Source organism: Rhinolophus sinicus, linkage group LG07 (assembly GCF_036562045.2).
Source record: "Rhinolophus sinicus isolate RSC01 linkage group LG07, ASM3656204v1, whole genome shotgun sequence".
NCBI classification, from domain to species: domain Eukaryota; kingdom Metazoa; phylum Chordata; class Mammalia; order Chiroptera; family Rhinolophidae; genus Rhinolophus; species Rhinolophus sinicus.
Window position 1 is genome coordinate 60330633 of NC_133757.1, and position 16954 is coordinate 60347586.

The 16954-nt window shown below is 49.4% G+C and overlaps 1 protein-coding gene across 2 annotated transcripts in view; it reads right to left on the reverse strand.

Moving 5' to 3' along the window:
• Window positions 1–1319: 1319 nt before the first annotated feature.
• The window catches only part of GRID1 (glutamate ionotropic receptor delta type subunit 1), a 702415-nt gene continuing 686780 nt past the window's right edge, over window positions 1320–16954 (reverse strand). For both annotated transcript variants that reach the window (XM_074339723.1, XM_074339722.1), the window contains exons 15-16: window positions 11839–12079; window positions 1320–2063 (exon numbers count right to left, since the gene is read on the reverse strand). In XM_074339723.1, coding sequence (XP_074195824.1) covers window positions 1635–2063; window positions 11839–12079 — 670 coding nt within the window. In that variant the 3' untranslated portion in view covers window positions 1320–1634. The remainder of the gene's footprint in view (window positions 2064–11838; window positions 12080–16954) is intronic.

Genomic DNA, 16954 nt, shown 5'->3' on the forward strand with positions numbered 1-16954 from the left:
ACCCTCCTGGCTGGTTAAGAGAGCAGAATCACCTTGGTTTTCAGAATGAGAAGAGCTGGAGTGTTACAGCTCACAAATGACTCTGCTCCTAGTGGTTTTTTCTCTGGTTCTATAGTTTAATTGCCCCAGAAAGGGCAATGAGGGAGGAGGGCGATCAGATTGTCTAAACTCAAAGAGCAGAGTTTCCCAGCAGGTTCCCAAATCAGGGACAGGCCTAGGAATCTGAGACGAAAAGATGCTTACAGCCACGATGGCCCCTGCTCAGGGCTCACCACTCCTGGAGGGCTTCTGCAGCTCAACGAAGGGTGGCACAGCAGGGAGTGAGGACCTGTGCTAGGTTCTGGCCCTGTCTGGCAGACTTTCCTCCGGGTTTAAGACCCAGAGACATCCTTTTATTTGGGGGGGCTACTTCCCCTGCAGATGGGAGATACTTGTCTTCACGTCACACAAAGTTATGCTATTACCTCTCCAAGAGCCAAGGCTCCTTCATACCTGAATGCACATGGTCTGGCTGAGCTATTCCCAGCACTCCCAATCACCTAGAGCAGTAGTCTGCTCACCTGGGCCCTCCCTCCATGCCTCCAACAGCATCCTTTTACCTGAAACCACAATGCTTCGACTCCCTGCATCTGTGACCACACTTTCCTTTCTCACCTGGGACCACTGGTCCCAAACCCAAGAGACTAGTCTCCCTTTACCTGGCCTCTCCTCCCACCACCTTACCTGGTCCACACAGCATACTTTGCATCTCTCTGTACCACGGACTTCTCACTAGGCCAAGTCCACCTCTGCCCTGCCCTCTCCAAGGCAATGATGGGATTGCCCCCTTCTCTCATATTTTATCACTTGTTGCTTTTTCCAGTTAGGAAAATAAAGTAAAAAACAAGGCCAATAGTAGAGCATGTCGGGATCAAAGCCCTCAGAGACAATCGCCTCAGTGTGGCCCTCCTCTCAGGCCCACATTGCACTGTGGCACACAGTGGGGCGACTCCCGGGATGGCCCCATGGCCCAGAGCCCCCTCGGTCCCCGGCTGACAGGAAGTTGATCACCCTACAGCACAGTGACCCAGTGGGCCAGGCCAACGCTGGCTCAAGGCTTACTCTTCATCTACCAGAATGGACTAAGGAGGAACAAGGGGCCAGGAGCAGGGGAAAGTGGGAGGAAACCGTGGGACACGGCAGCAAGCAGCATTTGGGGCTCCTCTAAAGCGACCTGCTCCTCATCCTCCTTCTCCCCAGCAGGAAGGGGCGCCCTATCTGATTGTCCCTCCTGCCCTCAGAAAGGCTCAGGAACAGGGGGCTTCTTTGGCACTTCAGAATGATCACAAGTAATTTGCCTTTTTATTCATATAGAACAAAATTTACAAAGTCATTCATACAGTTTTTGTGTTTTTTTTTACTGACTTCGAAAATTGGGAATATTCAAAATACACTTTTACCCCACTCCATTCTGTCATTATTTACACATATGTACAAGAAAAGTGAAAGTCTTTGTGTGTGTGCGTGTATGTGTGTGTGCATGTGTTTGTGTGTGTATGTGTGTGTGTGTGTGTGTGGTTTGTGTTGTTTCCTTGTATTAAAAAGCTCTGCTGGTCGGGTGGGTGGATGGGCGGGCAGGAGGGCAGGCGGTGTGGTCAGATGGAGGTGCCATGGGAGGTGTCCAAGGCCTCTGGAAGGACGCCTCCAGGCACGGGCTGGAAGGACATGGGGATGGGGGTCTTCACGGGGCTCTGGCGGAACAGCCCCCCGTTGGGCGACCTGTGTTTGCACTGCATGGAGGGCATGGTGGCTGAGCTGCTCAGTGGCAGCGGCAGGTTGCTGCTGGGCCCTGCTGAGAGTGTCCGGCTGGTGCCGTGGCTGCTTTGCTCCGGCAGGAAGGTGCTGACCGAGAGCTGGGTGTTCTGGTACTCCCTCGTCGGCTCTAAGGCCTGGCTGGGAGCCAGGCCCCCCATCTCCAGTGCTGAGAGCTCTATGGACGCTGGCGAAATCTGCTTGTGAGCAATGTCTTCATCCATTAGACTGTTCATGCGCCGATGGACCTGCTCCAAGTTCACTTCTTTGTCCTGGGGGCAAAGCACAGGAAGGTCAGGCCCAGCCTTACCATGAGCCGAAGCTGGCTTTCTACAACTGTGGGAGGTGTGGAAACCCCAGGTCGTTCAGCCTGCCTCCATTTCTCCCACCTCCCCTCAGCTGTATGGCCAGCCCTCAGCTCTGGGAACCCAGTAGCCTAGGACACTGCCCCTAGCTAGCAAAGATCCCGCAAGCCAGCCTTGGCAGCATGTGCCTCCCCTTCGCACTCCAGTTAGAATCATTGCCTTCACATCCAGTGATGCTTGGAAGAACTGGCAGAGACAGAAGGAGGAAGTTGTCCCATGGGAATAGAAGGGAATGACTTTTGATGCCCTAATATGCCCCATGCATTTACCATTTAGAATTTATAATGCTCAAAAGACTTGGTGTAATCACTCCCACCCCACACAAAGGAAGCTCGGATTCAGAAAGGTCAAGGAGCTCCTCGGAGTCCCAACTCCAGCGAGAGGCAGAGGCAGCGCTTAGAAGCCTGGAGCAGGGAAGTGAAGTCCTGAGAAAAACCTTCAGGGATGTCAGGGACGGGGCATGCCCTGTCTGGAAGGCTCGTGGGGCCTGGTTCCTAGATGGGGACGAGGGATGGGGACAGAGAACAAAGGCACTTCCCAGGGGTCTGCTGACTTTTCTGGCATCATGAGGCCTTGAGGCTGCCTGTATGGGTGACCCTCCCACCTGATCTCTCCGAATGGTGAACGGCATCAAGGAAATTGTTTTGTTTAGTTATTTGCTTAAGAAAGAAAACAGAACAGATGTTATCCTTTTCCAATAACTTAATGACTTGTCAACAATGTCAGAATAAACCAAGGACATCAAACTGTGTTAGAGCTCCTTAATAACAGAAGACAATGTAATCTACATCCTCGGTTTCCCCGGTGCGGAGTGGCACAGGCCAGGTGCCCAGTAGAGGAGCCACAGAGCTCCTCCATGATGTGTTAGAAGTCGCAGTCCTATTGTCAGGCCTCCTGAGTGCGATGTGCCAGGCAAACTCGTGCCAATGCCGACACTTCCCTGACGTCCAACTCCAACAGACACAAGCGCCAGGTCTAAGCCACTGCAACACAGAGCACTGCAGACTGTCTGACATGCACACGGTGTGAAGCACCTATCCCTCGCTTCCTCGTAGGGTGCTGAGAAAAACCAAGACATAGAAAAGTGCCGAACGTGCCTTCAAAAGGAGAAACCACACAAATCTAAGAGCCATTCCCATGGCTACTTTGAGCTCCCCTAGGTCTGGAAGGGGGGGATTTCCCCCAGGAATTGGGAACTCTAAATGCATGTTTTGAGTTCCGCCTAACGTGAGTGCTCAAACATGTGGCTGACCCCCGTGAAGGCTCAACCCAGCCTTTCTCAGGCAAGGAGGCCATTTGTGCAGTTCACTTCTTGCTCCCAACATCCCCTGGGATGGAGAAAGCAGGGCCACTGCTCTCACCACACCTTTATCGAGTTAATGACTGGCACACAGAGCTTGGCTTCTAGTCTGACACCTGCTGTCTTTTCCAAGAACCTGTCCCCACACAAGAAATCTGACAACACCCATAAGACAATGGAGAATTCTTTCCAGGCCAGAGGAAACCTGATAATAAGAACTCCAACTTAATTGAGGGTGGAGGAGACTCTGGGACATGTCTTAGTGTCACTGATGGAAAGGACATCAGAAATTATTGGCATAGCCTGTGGGCAGAGCCAAGATTCCAGTGATCTGAAGCCCCTCACAGCTGAACTCTGCTGGTTGATGCTGGGAGGCCATCTCCGACCTGGGGTCACCTCTAGGTGGCAAATGTCATGGGTGAAAGTGGGGAAAGTGGCTGGAGATGACTAGACTTCTACTTTACCCAACTAAATATGATTCATGCAATGTCTTTCACGGATTCATTCAACGGTCTGTAAAATATATAACAAGACAAATTCAATGTGTCTTCTTAATTAGCTTACAGCATGGTCGATCCAGCTCTATTAACCTTTTCTTTATGGTTTATTTATGTTTTGTTTTTATTCTTGCCTGCGAAGTAATTTTTAATAGCATTTTTTAACTGTTATGTTGGGTACTGGCTGTTTTAGGGCCACTCAGGAACAATTACCTGATGTAAGAAGACCACGGTTTATTTGTTTTGGGGAAATTACTTTTTCCCTCCTGGATAAGATTCTGGCAAGTGCCCTGACCACCTGTAAACCAACGGCAGGACCACGACCCAAGCAAGGACATGAGAACTGAATCTGAATCCTGAACAAAGAGATAAAGAGACAGAAATGGTTGATGTTCTGTCCATTACAGCAGTAGTGCTTCAACAAACTTTCCACTCCATGGCCGTCCTCCGGGATCTTGCCCTCAGCTCTCTGGACAAGGCTTGACTCCTGCCCATCACCCAGCCTGCTTCTCTAACCTTCTCATGGCTGCTACGAGCTCCTGATAAGCTCATGACACAACTCCTTCATCTGCATTCGCCAAAGTCATTGCCAGAGCTGTGTCGGTAAATATTGATATCTAGGGGCTATTTTCATTTCAAAATGTATGAGAGGCACAAGATGGGTACAAGAGAATCTGGAAGCTGGAGAAACTGAGAGAGAATTTCAGACACTCTCGGGGCTTAATAATATAACTTTTCTTTCTCTTTGCAGCCAGCAAAGTTTAAAGAAGGTTGGGCAAGTTCAGTGCCCCTTCTGGCAGAGCCTTTAGTTTCCATCGAAGGAAAACTGATGACCAAGTGGGTCTGGGAAAAACTGGTTAGTTGCATAATCTTTCCTTCTCCTCCTTCCTAGTTTCCTTTCAGGGCTTTATGGATCCCACTGGGTAGGGAAAGAAGTAAAGTTTAAGAGTGGACTAACTTAAAGTGGGAGGCAAATGTCTTAGTCCTGGATGTGTTCACTCTGGATTGGCATTTAGAACAAAGGGCTTGACTCTTTTTTGCATTCACATGAGCACTGGGCCAGGGTTCAGGAGATGCTCTGCATTTTGCTGGGGTCTAGAGATAGAAAATGGAAGACTTCCTGCTACAGAAGACCACAGGGAGGCAGAGTTGAGAGTGGGGACAAAGTGAAAGAAGCTCTCTACTTAATGCCAGGGAAACAAACATAAGGAGAGCTTTGGAGGAAGACCTACCAACCAAAATCCTGTGAAGGAAAATGTGAGCAAAGGTCTCGGAGATGAAATCCTTCACCGGTGAAGCACAAGTTGGAGGAGGCTTGGAGAGGATGGGGGAGGAGTATCATAAGTGGCAGGGCATCGGCACCAATCTAGCATAATAATCACAGCTGTGAAGAGCTGATCAGGTAACATCAAAGCCTCGAGAATACAGACCAACCCAGAGTGTGGTTGTGGAAATAGCCCAATTACCCTCAAGATAGTAGTTTTGGAAGAAAGAGCTTGAATCAATAGTTTATTCAATCCATCTATATTTTTTCTTGCCTCAAATTCAGGACAAACGAAGCAGTTCCAAGAAGGACTGCAAAGCTGGGCAGTGGTTATCACCCCCTACTTGAGGTTATTCATTAACCTATACCTGTGCATGTCAGGATGCAGAGAAAATGTCCACACCACCTGAACAAACTTTCCAGGGGCACCTTCCCACCCAGAATGACGGTCAAGAAATTCATCCTCTCTGCACCAATGGAACATCATTCTATCCAAATTCTATTCCTGCTGATAGCCCCAATACAAAGCAAACCCTGGAAGAAAGGGGTGCCATCATGAGCTTCCTGTATTTCTTGTTTCACTGGTCAAGAAAATTAGTGGAACTAAAGCAAACACCTCTGTATCCTCTCTGGAAAACACATACAGCATGTTTCCGAGTCTCCCCATGTGTCCTCCAAGCTTCCTGCTTCCACAACTGTCCAGGGGTCAGAGCTGAAGTGCAGGGAACTGGAGAAAACCACTGTGTTTGGAAATCCTGGGGGCACTATCTTCTTGGATCACCTGGGGCCACAGATTTGGCACACACTAAATAATTTTTGGTGGCCCCCTGGCTAGGGAAAGAGGAGGCAGAAATAACCTACCTAATCATGGAAAGACGCAGGGGTGATCTGAATAATTATCTATATTTTAGACAAAATGGGGCATTCTATTATGTTATGCAAATTCAAATAATGGACTTTTTTATGTGAACTACATCAGTTTATATCCTCATTATCTCAAGGTTTTGGTGTTCAACCAGGTAATGACAGCTGTGAAAAGAGACTTGGAAACTTACTGCTGCCTTCATTAATTTACTGTAGGTAACTGACCTAATCAAATATCCCTGAATATGACATAAAATTTACTGACTAAGTTTATCCATGAATCCGGCTGAATTCTAGCTCTGCGTTTCTCACCTCATATTAAACATGACGACAGATGCACCAACAGAGGTTACTGGGGACTCTCTCCCAGGCATAGTCTTGCAGAGAGATAAAGTTCTGTAATTAAGCCACTGTTCACCAATGTGGAAATAATACAGTGTATTGGAAAATGGTAATTAACTAAACTATCATCTATGCAACAGCCAGTCACACGTGGGACTCGTTAGAACTGATTTTAGCATCCAACGGCTCCTACTTTAAGTTGGGCAGAAACAAAATGTACTGAGGGACTTGCCACATGACTGGCATTGTAGGAGGCATCCCTGAGACCAACCAAGTGGTAAATGAGACCCAACGGCTGGTAGAAACACCATCAATGTGATCTTAAGTGTTGCTCTGAAGACTTGCCCAAAGGGCTGGGCTGGGAGTCTGAGAGTAAAGGTTGGGTAAGAGCAAAGAAGCTGAAAGTTAAGTCAGGAGATGATAGGCAGTTTTTCAGAGCATGATAAGGAAGCGTTCTGGTGGGCTCAACTGCAGATTTTGTAAGGGAGGGCAACGAGAGGAGGGAGCTAATGAACATCTATCATGTGACTGGAACAGGTATCCACGGGGTGAACCAAGGCTTGGGGTGAAGAGTCTTGTTCAAGGTTACACAATTCCATGGTAAGTGGATATCGGGATTGGAGCCCACATCTGCCCAGCTCCCATACCTGGGCTGTGTGTTCTCAATTTCCACTTGGAAGTGTGGTATAGAACAGTGTTTTCACCCTTGCCAGGACATCAAAGCACATGTGGAGTTTCTAGAAATTACTGTTGTTCAGCTCTACCTCATATAGTCCTTTGCAGAGCCCAAGCATCTGTATTTCTAAAAAGCACCAGGATTAATCACCTCTGATGCACGACAAGAATTGAAAGCCATTGATCCAGCTGCAATGATTTACACAACAATTTAACATTAATAACGTTTTCTTTATAGAAGCCCAGACTGGTTCATTCATTCGATAAACACTTTTGAGCTCCTACTACCAGATGAGCTAATGTCCTTGGTAAAGCATCTATCTCGGTCCCTGGCACATAGAAGGTGCTCGATACGTCAGTTATATTCATCATCCCTTAACGAGAGCTTCCAGTGTTCCAGATACTAGGTGTAATGATGGGGATGCAGAGATGGGAAGTGCCAGCAGAGATAGGCAGGTGCACCATTTGTGGCAATTCAGAATCACCCCCAGCGTGAAAGTAGACACAGGGAGGTGGCCCATGGAGGTGGGCAGAGGGTTTTATAGAGGGGGATCATATCGGAGCTGGTTTTGAGATACACACTGATAAGTGCTCATGCCTTCTTACTGGAAGATCCTGGGCTAAGGGCTGAGACATACACCTTCTATCCTTAGCCTCATGCTAAGCACTCTTACACCAGCAGTGTAGACATTGGGCCAGACTCAGTTTTCAGCAGAAGAGAAAAACTGGGGTTCAGGGGATGCGAATGCCCAGCCAGGAGCCAGGATCCTGGTCCAGGGGAGAATTCTCAGTTACACTCTTCATTCTCCAAACCCTCTGAAAACTGCTAGGTAGGAACTCCTGCTCCTGTGTGCACCTGAAGGAAGGCCCAGTAGCAGACACTTCATTCATATAACAGTTCTGCCCACATCACTTCTGAGTCCCACTGCCCCAGGGATAGGGAGGCCTTCCTCTAATGGTGCTGAAGAGACTTACGGAGAGTCTCATCACAAGGTCCTTTAAGGGAGTAGCCCCTTGGCCACCATTCACTAAGCAAGTCCCATAGGGCAGGTGCTGAGTAAGGCACGTGGCACACCTTCCCTCTTTGAAGCTCAGGGCAACACTGTGAGGTTGGCATAAATGAAGAGTGAAAGGCACAGGAGAGAAATCTCTACATGCAGCTGAAGAAGCATCAGAAAAGTGGAGGCAAGGGAGGGTGCCGAGCCAAAGGAAGTGTCCCTCACATCACACCTTCCACAGAGAGCAGGAGTACAGTGTGGGGGCACGCAGACAGCGGCCGCCCCTTGGCCACAACTGTGGGGCCCGGCTGCTCCTCTATCACTGCTACCTGGGTGGCCTCTGTCAGCTCCTGTCTGCTGCAGAAGCAGGGGCCAGGGAGGGCAGGCTAGGCAGGAAGCAACAAGAATTCCAAGCTTCCAGCCCAGTGATAGATGATTCATCCTTCACTCCTCATGTCATCTCCCATTTGTGCAGTTCTCATCTTTATTTCATGAATATTTTATTCTCAGAGCAATGACTCCACTTCCCCCATAAATCTAGCGGGTGGCTCTTTACTGCATCCGCCAAGCTTGGTGTACTCACCTTCACTGGGTAACTATATAATCGTCTGATTCCTCAGAATAACATCTGAGCTTAAATCCACATGAATATTAAGGGGTTGAATGCACATTACTACTCTTCCTCAAGTATGGGTCTAAACTCTGAAGACATCTCAGTACAAGCCATTAAACATGACTAGGACTCCACCCAAAGACAGGTCTCTGGCTCTTAATAAGTATGGCCAATGCCCCAAAATAAAGCATTCTAAGATGAACCAGACATTCGCACCTAATTGCAAATGTTGCTCCATAAAACACAGCCAATGAGTAACAGAAAGTTGGTCTGGATTAAATACCCTCATTATTTGTTGAAGGTTTTAAATATGCTTCTAAAATCCTATTGTTTCTAACCCTTTCCTGGTTCCTACTCCCTATGTGATGAGGTCCAAAGCCCCTGGCATCGAAGTCCTTCAGAGCAAGTCCCTGCTTCTCACTCCAGCACCCTCTACTCCCATCCCCTTGCTGGTGCCAATACTCTAGCGCCCAGGGCTCTGTGAGGTGTGATAACTTCGTTTACCCCCATGCTGTTCACCCCACCTAATAGGCAACTTCCAATCTCATCCCAACTCTAGGATATGTATCAATCCTCAACACTCAGCTCTAACAACCCCAAGCTCTAAACTCATCACACACTGGTACCCCTACCCCTGAGGACCCTGCCATGCCTTGGCTGGCGGGGTGCCCCTCAGCATTTGATAGGACCAGCTGCTCACTTCAGGGCAGCTCTGATCAACAGGATGGTGACAGCCTGGCCGACTTCTCGGCCCTATCTGCCAATGTGGAGGTAAGCCCCCTGAGGGCAGGGGCTGTGTCCCTACAGGTGTACTTACTAAAGGAAGAAGAAGAGGGAGGGAGAAACTTCATCTGAAAATCAGAAAACATAAAGACAGGAAAAAGATGGAACATTTCCTTCTTGTACCATGCAACACCCAAAGAGGCTGGAGGAAAGGCAGCTACTGCTTTTCCAACCTGCCTCTGCATGTGTTCTCATTCTTATCCAGAAGCAGGTTGGTGGCCTGGGCAGAAAGTTCCACATTTTGTAAGTAGGACCAATGTATTTCATCCTCACCTCTTGTGCCTGAGGTCCTGGGCTTATGCAGAAGTCAGAATGGAAGATACAATGCTTTCCTGGGCAGAAGGGAGCTGTTCCCCACAGCTAGGTCACCCCCTTTGTCTCCTGGTCTTTCTCTGTCTCCCTTTCTTTTTACCTCTGCCCTCTCTCTCCCTCATACTCTCATACACACACAAACACACACACACACACACACACACACACACACACACACACACACACACACACTGACAATTCATCCTGGGCTGTCCAGGCTGGGCCTGTCTCTAAACATCAAACTAGAGGATGGGAAGAAACATGACTGAAAGCAGACAAGGACATCCAATCCCGGGGGAAGGATGGCCTCTCCCTGGACCTGACTCACAAAGGACATTCTGGAGGGCTGAGCCTGAGCCTGTGTCCCCTGAGTCCCCACTCTGCCCACACCATCCCAAGACAGCGTCTCCATGACAGCACAGTGCTTGCCAACCTGGACAATCTTTCCTGCTGTCCTGATCCAAGGGGAATTTGCACAGAAAAGAATGAGGCTCTGGGCTTAGGTAAAAACAAAACAAATAAACAAACAAAAACAGACTAGATGCAATGTGAGCTGGTCCTCCCTGGTCCTATGAGGAGTAGCTCCAGGACCACCCCACCCTGGCTGCCGGCTGATGCTTCTGTATATAGACCTGGGTGGTGAGAAGCAGATGAAAGGTGCCTTGGCCATGACGAGGAGGGGGAGGCTGCCGAGGGAGATATTTGCATCTCTTCCATAAAACTACTTAACAGAATAATTCACTGCCATTTCCAATAACTTCATAGAAAATTGTCCAATAGCAAAAGAAGTTTGGGATGGGACCATTTCTTTCTTAAATATCTCCTTCCTTCTATCCTGTGGTCCAGGGGTGATAGGAGAGCCACCAAGGCTGTGAGAGACGCAGGTCTTGCATTTCCTTACTTGGAGGAATACAGAAGGCACGAGAGGAAAATGTCCCCCGAACATTTCTGACATACTGAATCGAACAGCAAGCTCCTTCCAGCAAAACCTAAGTGTGATGACAGAGAGCTCACTGCCTGGTATGAGTGGAGAGTCTTTCCTCACCCCACGCCTCCCAGGGCTCCACCACAGACTGGGTGCCAGAGATGGTGGCCATGGCCTGCGCTGTCTCTTTGGATTTGGTGCTGGTTACTTTACTCTTCTTGTTTGAAATGGGTATCTGTTGTCACCACAGAAACCATAAGTGGAGCTGTGATTCTAGAAGTAGCTGAGGTGTATGTGGCCCGCAGGTCCAGCCCTCTGATGGAGCGGCTGGCCTTGTGCTAGGATACCTGTGTGTAGGTTTCTGCCAGCGGAGCAGGGTCACCAAACAACATTCCTTGCCACCCTCCCTTAGAGGAGTTGTCTGCAGGTAGACCTTAATGAAGGTTTCATATTTAAAAAATGAAATAAATAAAGAGCTTGAAGAAGAGAAAACCTGACGAAAAGGAAGTGTCAAGGGCAGAATCAGGAAAGGAGTTTTGCCCAGAACCTGGACTCTGGACAGAGCCACAATGTTCCCTGCACTGGGTATGGCTGGAGGAAAGTGGGCAAGGCTAAGCCTTGCAAGGAGGAGCGAGAGAAGAAGGAAGGGAGGATGGGATGGGCCGGGGCCGGTCCCCCCTCACATGCTGGGACAGCAGTCCCCATGGCCCTTGGGGAGAAGCCACAGAGAAACAGGAAGGAATCTGGTCTCCTCTCTTACCCTACAGTTGGTGTCCCCAGGTCAGAGCGGAGGCACAGGGGTGGGTGGGGTGGGGAAGGGCTCTTTGGCGCTGCCCATGCTGTACCCGCTCTGTAGTCAAAATCAGGACTTCAGTGGCCACGGCTGGTACCTTGGCACTTTGTTCAAACATGAAAATGTCCCTTACATTTGTCCTCTGGCTTTAAAACCAAGATACAATGACAATACCATCCCCCACTATAAAACAATGTTGCTCCACACAAGTGACTTGGGTAAATACTAACTGGGAAAAAACCACCTGCCGAGTGGCCAAGTGGGACTCTCCTGCCTCTAGGCTGCAGAAAGGAGAAGCAGGACCCAGGGCACGGACCTCTTTGGGGGTCTCCTGGTGGCAGCGGTTGCTATTCCACCACAACTCCAGGGCGGCCACCAGGCAGGCAAGGAGGAGGCCAATAGCCAGGATGCAGAAGACGCCGGCGAAGCTGTGCAGTTTGAGGGACTTGCCGTCGGCCTGGGCGCTGGTGTGGCTGCTGAGGTCGCAGCGGCCTGTGTGCGGCCACCACTTCTGCTTGAGCACATCCAGGTCCCCAGTGTTTTGCAGCTCCAGGATCCTACAAGATACAACCCACATGAGCCAAACTGCTGGCCTCATCAACACACCACCACAGGGGTTCCTGGCCCCTTCCCCACCATGCTGCCCTCCCCCCCCCCCCGCAGATATTGCTGAACCATCGCAGCAGCTCTCTGCCTCCGCTTCTCCCCTCCCAATCCGTTCACTCTGCAAGCAGAGTGTCCTCCCCAAAATCCACATTGGGTTTTCTCACTCTCCTTCTCAAAAGCCTCGATGCCCTCTCCCAGCCTGTCCCACTGTCCATGGATAAAGTCCAACCACAAAGCACATAAGGACCCTTCACATGGAATCCTAGGGCAAACTCTGAGCATGAAATCAGGAAATCCAGAAATGAACGAGGGACACACTCAGACTTAAGACATTCATGCTTCTCTTTCAAACTTCAATACGTCTCTCCCACTAGGATTCACCATGTCATTCATTCATTCCATTAAAGGGGCATCTGCATTGTGCCAAGTACGATGCTCAACATTGCTGAGCTTATGGTGTAGACACACACACACACACATTAAAAGAATTAGATGTGGAGACAGAAGCTGTGACCAATACAACAAAATGAACATGAGGTCTAGGAATTGGCTTATTGGGAGGGTGGCCCAGACTGGAGGTACAACCTCCTCAAGGAGGGTGAGAGGTAAATGGAAACCTGAAGGATGGTTAGTCATAAAATAACTCCCTGTCACCTAGCACGTTCTGTGTGTCAAGAAGTATCCTAAGTGCTTGACAAATAGTGTGTCACACTCATGTCAACCCTTCGAGATGGTTACTTCCCTTTTCCCATTTTTACAGAGAAGGAAACTGAGACAGAGAGAGATAAAATATCTTGCCAGTCACTTTGAGGCTGGCAGGGTTAGCATTCAACGAGGAGAAGGAAGAACCTCCGTAAGACTAGACCCATGTTTGAAAGTCTCACCTGGGGTAAATGCCCGGATGTCTGAGAAGCTACAATGTGGCCCGTGAGACTGCAGAGCGGAGCGTGAGAAGGAGGACAGTGAGATGAAGGGTCAAAGCAGGCAGAGCCAAGAACATGGGCTCTGAGAGGGCGGAAGGGAGTGTGCCTTTTATCCTGTGTGCAAAGAGGGGGCAACCCCTCTGCTCTCATATTCCCCAGGTGGCTGGATGGCAGTTTTCCTTTGCTGTGGTGTTTTATGGGCTCCCTCTATAACCCAGGGGTCTGAGCAGTGCGCTAGTGTAGCTGGTAGCCTCCCAGCTCCTCACATCCAAGCTTTTCCATTTGGGGAGGGGGCTCTTTAAGCCCAGCCTCTGGCAATGTGCTCAGCTGACAGCACCTTCTGGACGTCTCTGAGCCCTCTGGGTATACACAGCTTCACAGCAGTGGTTCTTTATAGCCAAGAGAAACTCACTGCCAACTGGTCATTTGAGCAGTCTCTGCCCTGGGTTTGCATTGCAGGCCAGCTGTGAGCACAGGCTGAGGCTGAGATCAGTGACCATGCACAGGCTGTGACTGGTGGACAGGGAGGGTGACAGCCTGGAGGGGGTTCCCTGACCTGTCGGCATCAGGGGTCCAGCATAGCATGGCCTCTCGATGGCTGGGAACAGCCTGACTCAGTGCAAACAGTAGGCTTTGTAAGCACCAGATGTCAGCTGGCTGTCCCCGGACAAGTGACTTGCCCTGTTAACCTCAGCCTCCTCATCTTGGCCACACAGTTCCATGATCCCCGCAACGTGCACAGATCCTTTGGGATAGGGGCTGTGTTTTACTCTCCATGGTTTCTGCTGAGCAAGCCCAGTGGCCAGCACAACTTGGGCTATCAGTGAATGTTTGTTGCATCAATAAATGTGTGAATATATTCACTGAATATTGAAAATGGACCTAAACTAACATGGCTATAGTGAGATAATTAGATAAAGTCCATTAAGTGCCCAGGGCGCATATCAGCACAAAAGACTTGGCATGTGGCTGCACAGGTAGGTGCTTGGTCCTTGAGACAAACCCATGATTTACATGTTGCATTTATGTGGCGTGGGGTCGTCCTAAGTACCCGCTGAGGCCACAGGTCTCTCACATGGATATCCCCTGATTATCTGGGCAGCTGCAGTGTCCCACTACCTCCGCGTGGCTTAGGACACGTTAGGGAAGCTTCATGTCTGTGCGTCCACTGGCTCATGATGACTAGCCATTAATTAAGTCTCTGCTGGCTGCTCCAAGCAGCCTGGGCCTCCGGCACTTACAAGAATCCAGGGTGGGACATGCAGGACCTCAGGGACTTCAAGAAGACTCGTGATTGAAGTACTGACTCACCATGGAGAGACAGCTGAGCACCATGTTCATTGGCACAGATTCTGCTCTGAGGGATGTCAGCTCTAACCCAGACTGCCATCACCCGAGCCCTGTTATGAAACCTCTCAGCTTTAGCTCTCTCACCACTAAAATCTGAGATCATAATAAATGCACCTACCTCACAGAATTATTGAGACAAAATGAAAATACGGAACACATGCAGACCACTCAGCTTGAGATCTGGCAAGTGAGAAGAGCTCCATCCGAGCTGGTTAATACTCTGGTTGCAATCTGACGACCATATTGACCAGCAGCCCTACAGTCCAGTGCTGACATGCGCTGCCTTTTACTGAGAACATGGTGGGGACTGATCAATCTACATTCTTGTCATCCTCATAACAGCCTGCAAAGTAGGTTCTACTACGTCTGTTTTACCTATTGTAGACCTGAGGCTCAAAATCTATTGCAACCGACTTGCCCATTAGAAAGTGGTTGCAATTAGAAAGTGGTAAAGCTCCTCTTCAGAACTGGGTCATGCTGACTCGGGAGGCCATGCCCTTTCCAGAACACCAGGCTGCTAAGTGCAGTCGGCCTGCTCTCTGAGAGTCAGGTTCTGGCCTCAGGGATGGTGAGACTCTGGCCCAAGTATGGCCGTGGGGCCAGATCCCCACTCTTCTGCTTGCTGACGGCAATATCAGGAAGGCTGCTTAATTTTGCTGACGCATCTCTTTTTGCTGCTCTTTATAACTGCATGTATTTTTTATGCCCAATATTATTCTAGGAAGAATGTAAGGCAATTTATAGGAAAACAACAAATAAAATAAAAATCAAAAAGAAAATTAAATGTAAGCAACTGAGGAAAGATAAAACAAGTCACAGGCACAAAATGAGTCCTAAAACGAGGCTAAACTAATGCACACCATAATAATCTATACCGCTTATGAGGAAGCCAGAGCAATAATGGCCACCTCCTGAAGCCAGTTGCTCTATTTTCCAGACAGATATAATTGCAGGTGCTTTCCTCCAGTCAATAGCTGTGGAGCCTGCTACACAGTAGGTACTCTATAAACGGCTATCGAGTCGCTGAACATTTATTGAATGCCCACTCCGCATGCGATGGTCCACAAATGGGTGATAGCTCTCAGCCTCAGCCACACTCAGCTGTAGTCCATAGACCCTGTCCTCTGCCAAAGCCAGAAGGCATATCCTCATTCAAAGAAATAGCTTCGTTCCCAGGATGAAGGGAAAGAAGGTCACCGCAGTTCCAGATAAGCCTGGGATTTGCTATTTACACAGGACCCTTTTTCTGTAAATGGCATGGCACATTGCTTCCTGGGCCTGCCTTTTGCTCCTCTCAGGCATGCCTTAACTGGGGACAGCTCACAGTTCCGTAGGCACCTGCAACAGAGCCTCGAAAAGAGCCATCGGCAGCAGTGAATGGGCAATGTGAGGTCTGAGCAGCCCCGCAAGTAGACACCCATCTGCCCAGGCCAGGATGGGGAGGATGCTTCCAACCCAGGAGGGGCTCCACACGCCACAGAGACAGATGACAATACTTCAGGAGGCCAGCACAGTCTACTGGGGACATTTACCTGCAGTCACAGAGCACACAGACTTCTGATGAAAGTAAAGAGTAATAAATCATTTCTTGCCAGAATACCAAGAAAACTGAACAGGCTACTTTTCTTTGTGGTGACCCATGGAGTCGGGGCAGCAGCCCACAGGGTCTCTATTGGGAGAAATTTTGAATAGAGCCTCATGGTCAGCAAGCATCATAAGGCGCAGGCCTGTTGCAGGCAAGCCTGCCCCCCGGGGCCCCACAACCCAACACTGGCCCTGGTCCATTGCACTCTGGAGTCATGCAAAGCACATCAAATTCCTTCTGCACCCAGCAAGTCTTACGATATTGGGGTGAGCAAGCACCCTCTCCCTATTCATCTCCTTCTTCAGGTTGAGTACTCTCAGGTCCCCCTCTGACCTCATTGGAGATCCTCACTGCCCTGACTCCATTGACCATCCAGCTGGGAACCAAGCTCTCTCCTCTCTCCGGTGCTTCAACGCTCACTTTCAGATCTCAGACTTTCAGATCTCGAAGCAGGGTGAGTGCACAGGGACTCAGCTTCCTTTGTGGGGATCCTGTGCTTCTGTGAGCTCTGTCTTGGGGCACATTAGCTGTCTGGTGCTGCTGCTGCTGCTGCGTTGGCCCCACTAACTCCCTCACCATCTGTTCCAGAGAGATGCTCACAGGTTGATGGTCTGTGGAATGCCCTGAGCCTTCTGTCTCAGAAAACCTACTGGGGTAAACCTCAAGAACACCAGTGTATTATGCACCTGGAGAGAAGCCATTCTTACTTCATGCCTTTAATCTAAGCAATTGATAAATCACGACTCCTCCTTCTCTCTTGTCAGCTCTCTCTGCTCCAGGGAGCAAAGGGAGGCACAGAATGTGTACTTGATTAAAACCTAGGGAAAGCCCAAAAGCCTCATTTAACTTAATTAGTTCTACCCCTTTCCCCAGTTTTGCAAACAAGCCTCTGAATGGATGAGTCACAGGCCCCACTCCTCGGCCTTTCCCAGATGAGGTGTAGGCTCAGGTGCTCAAGATGGGAAGAT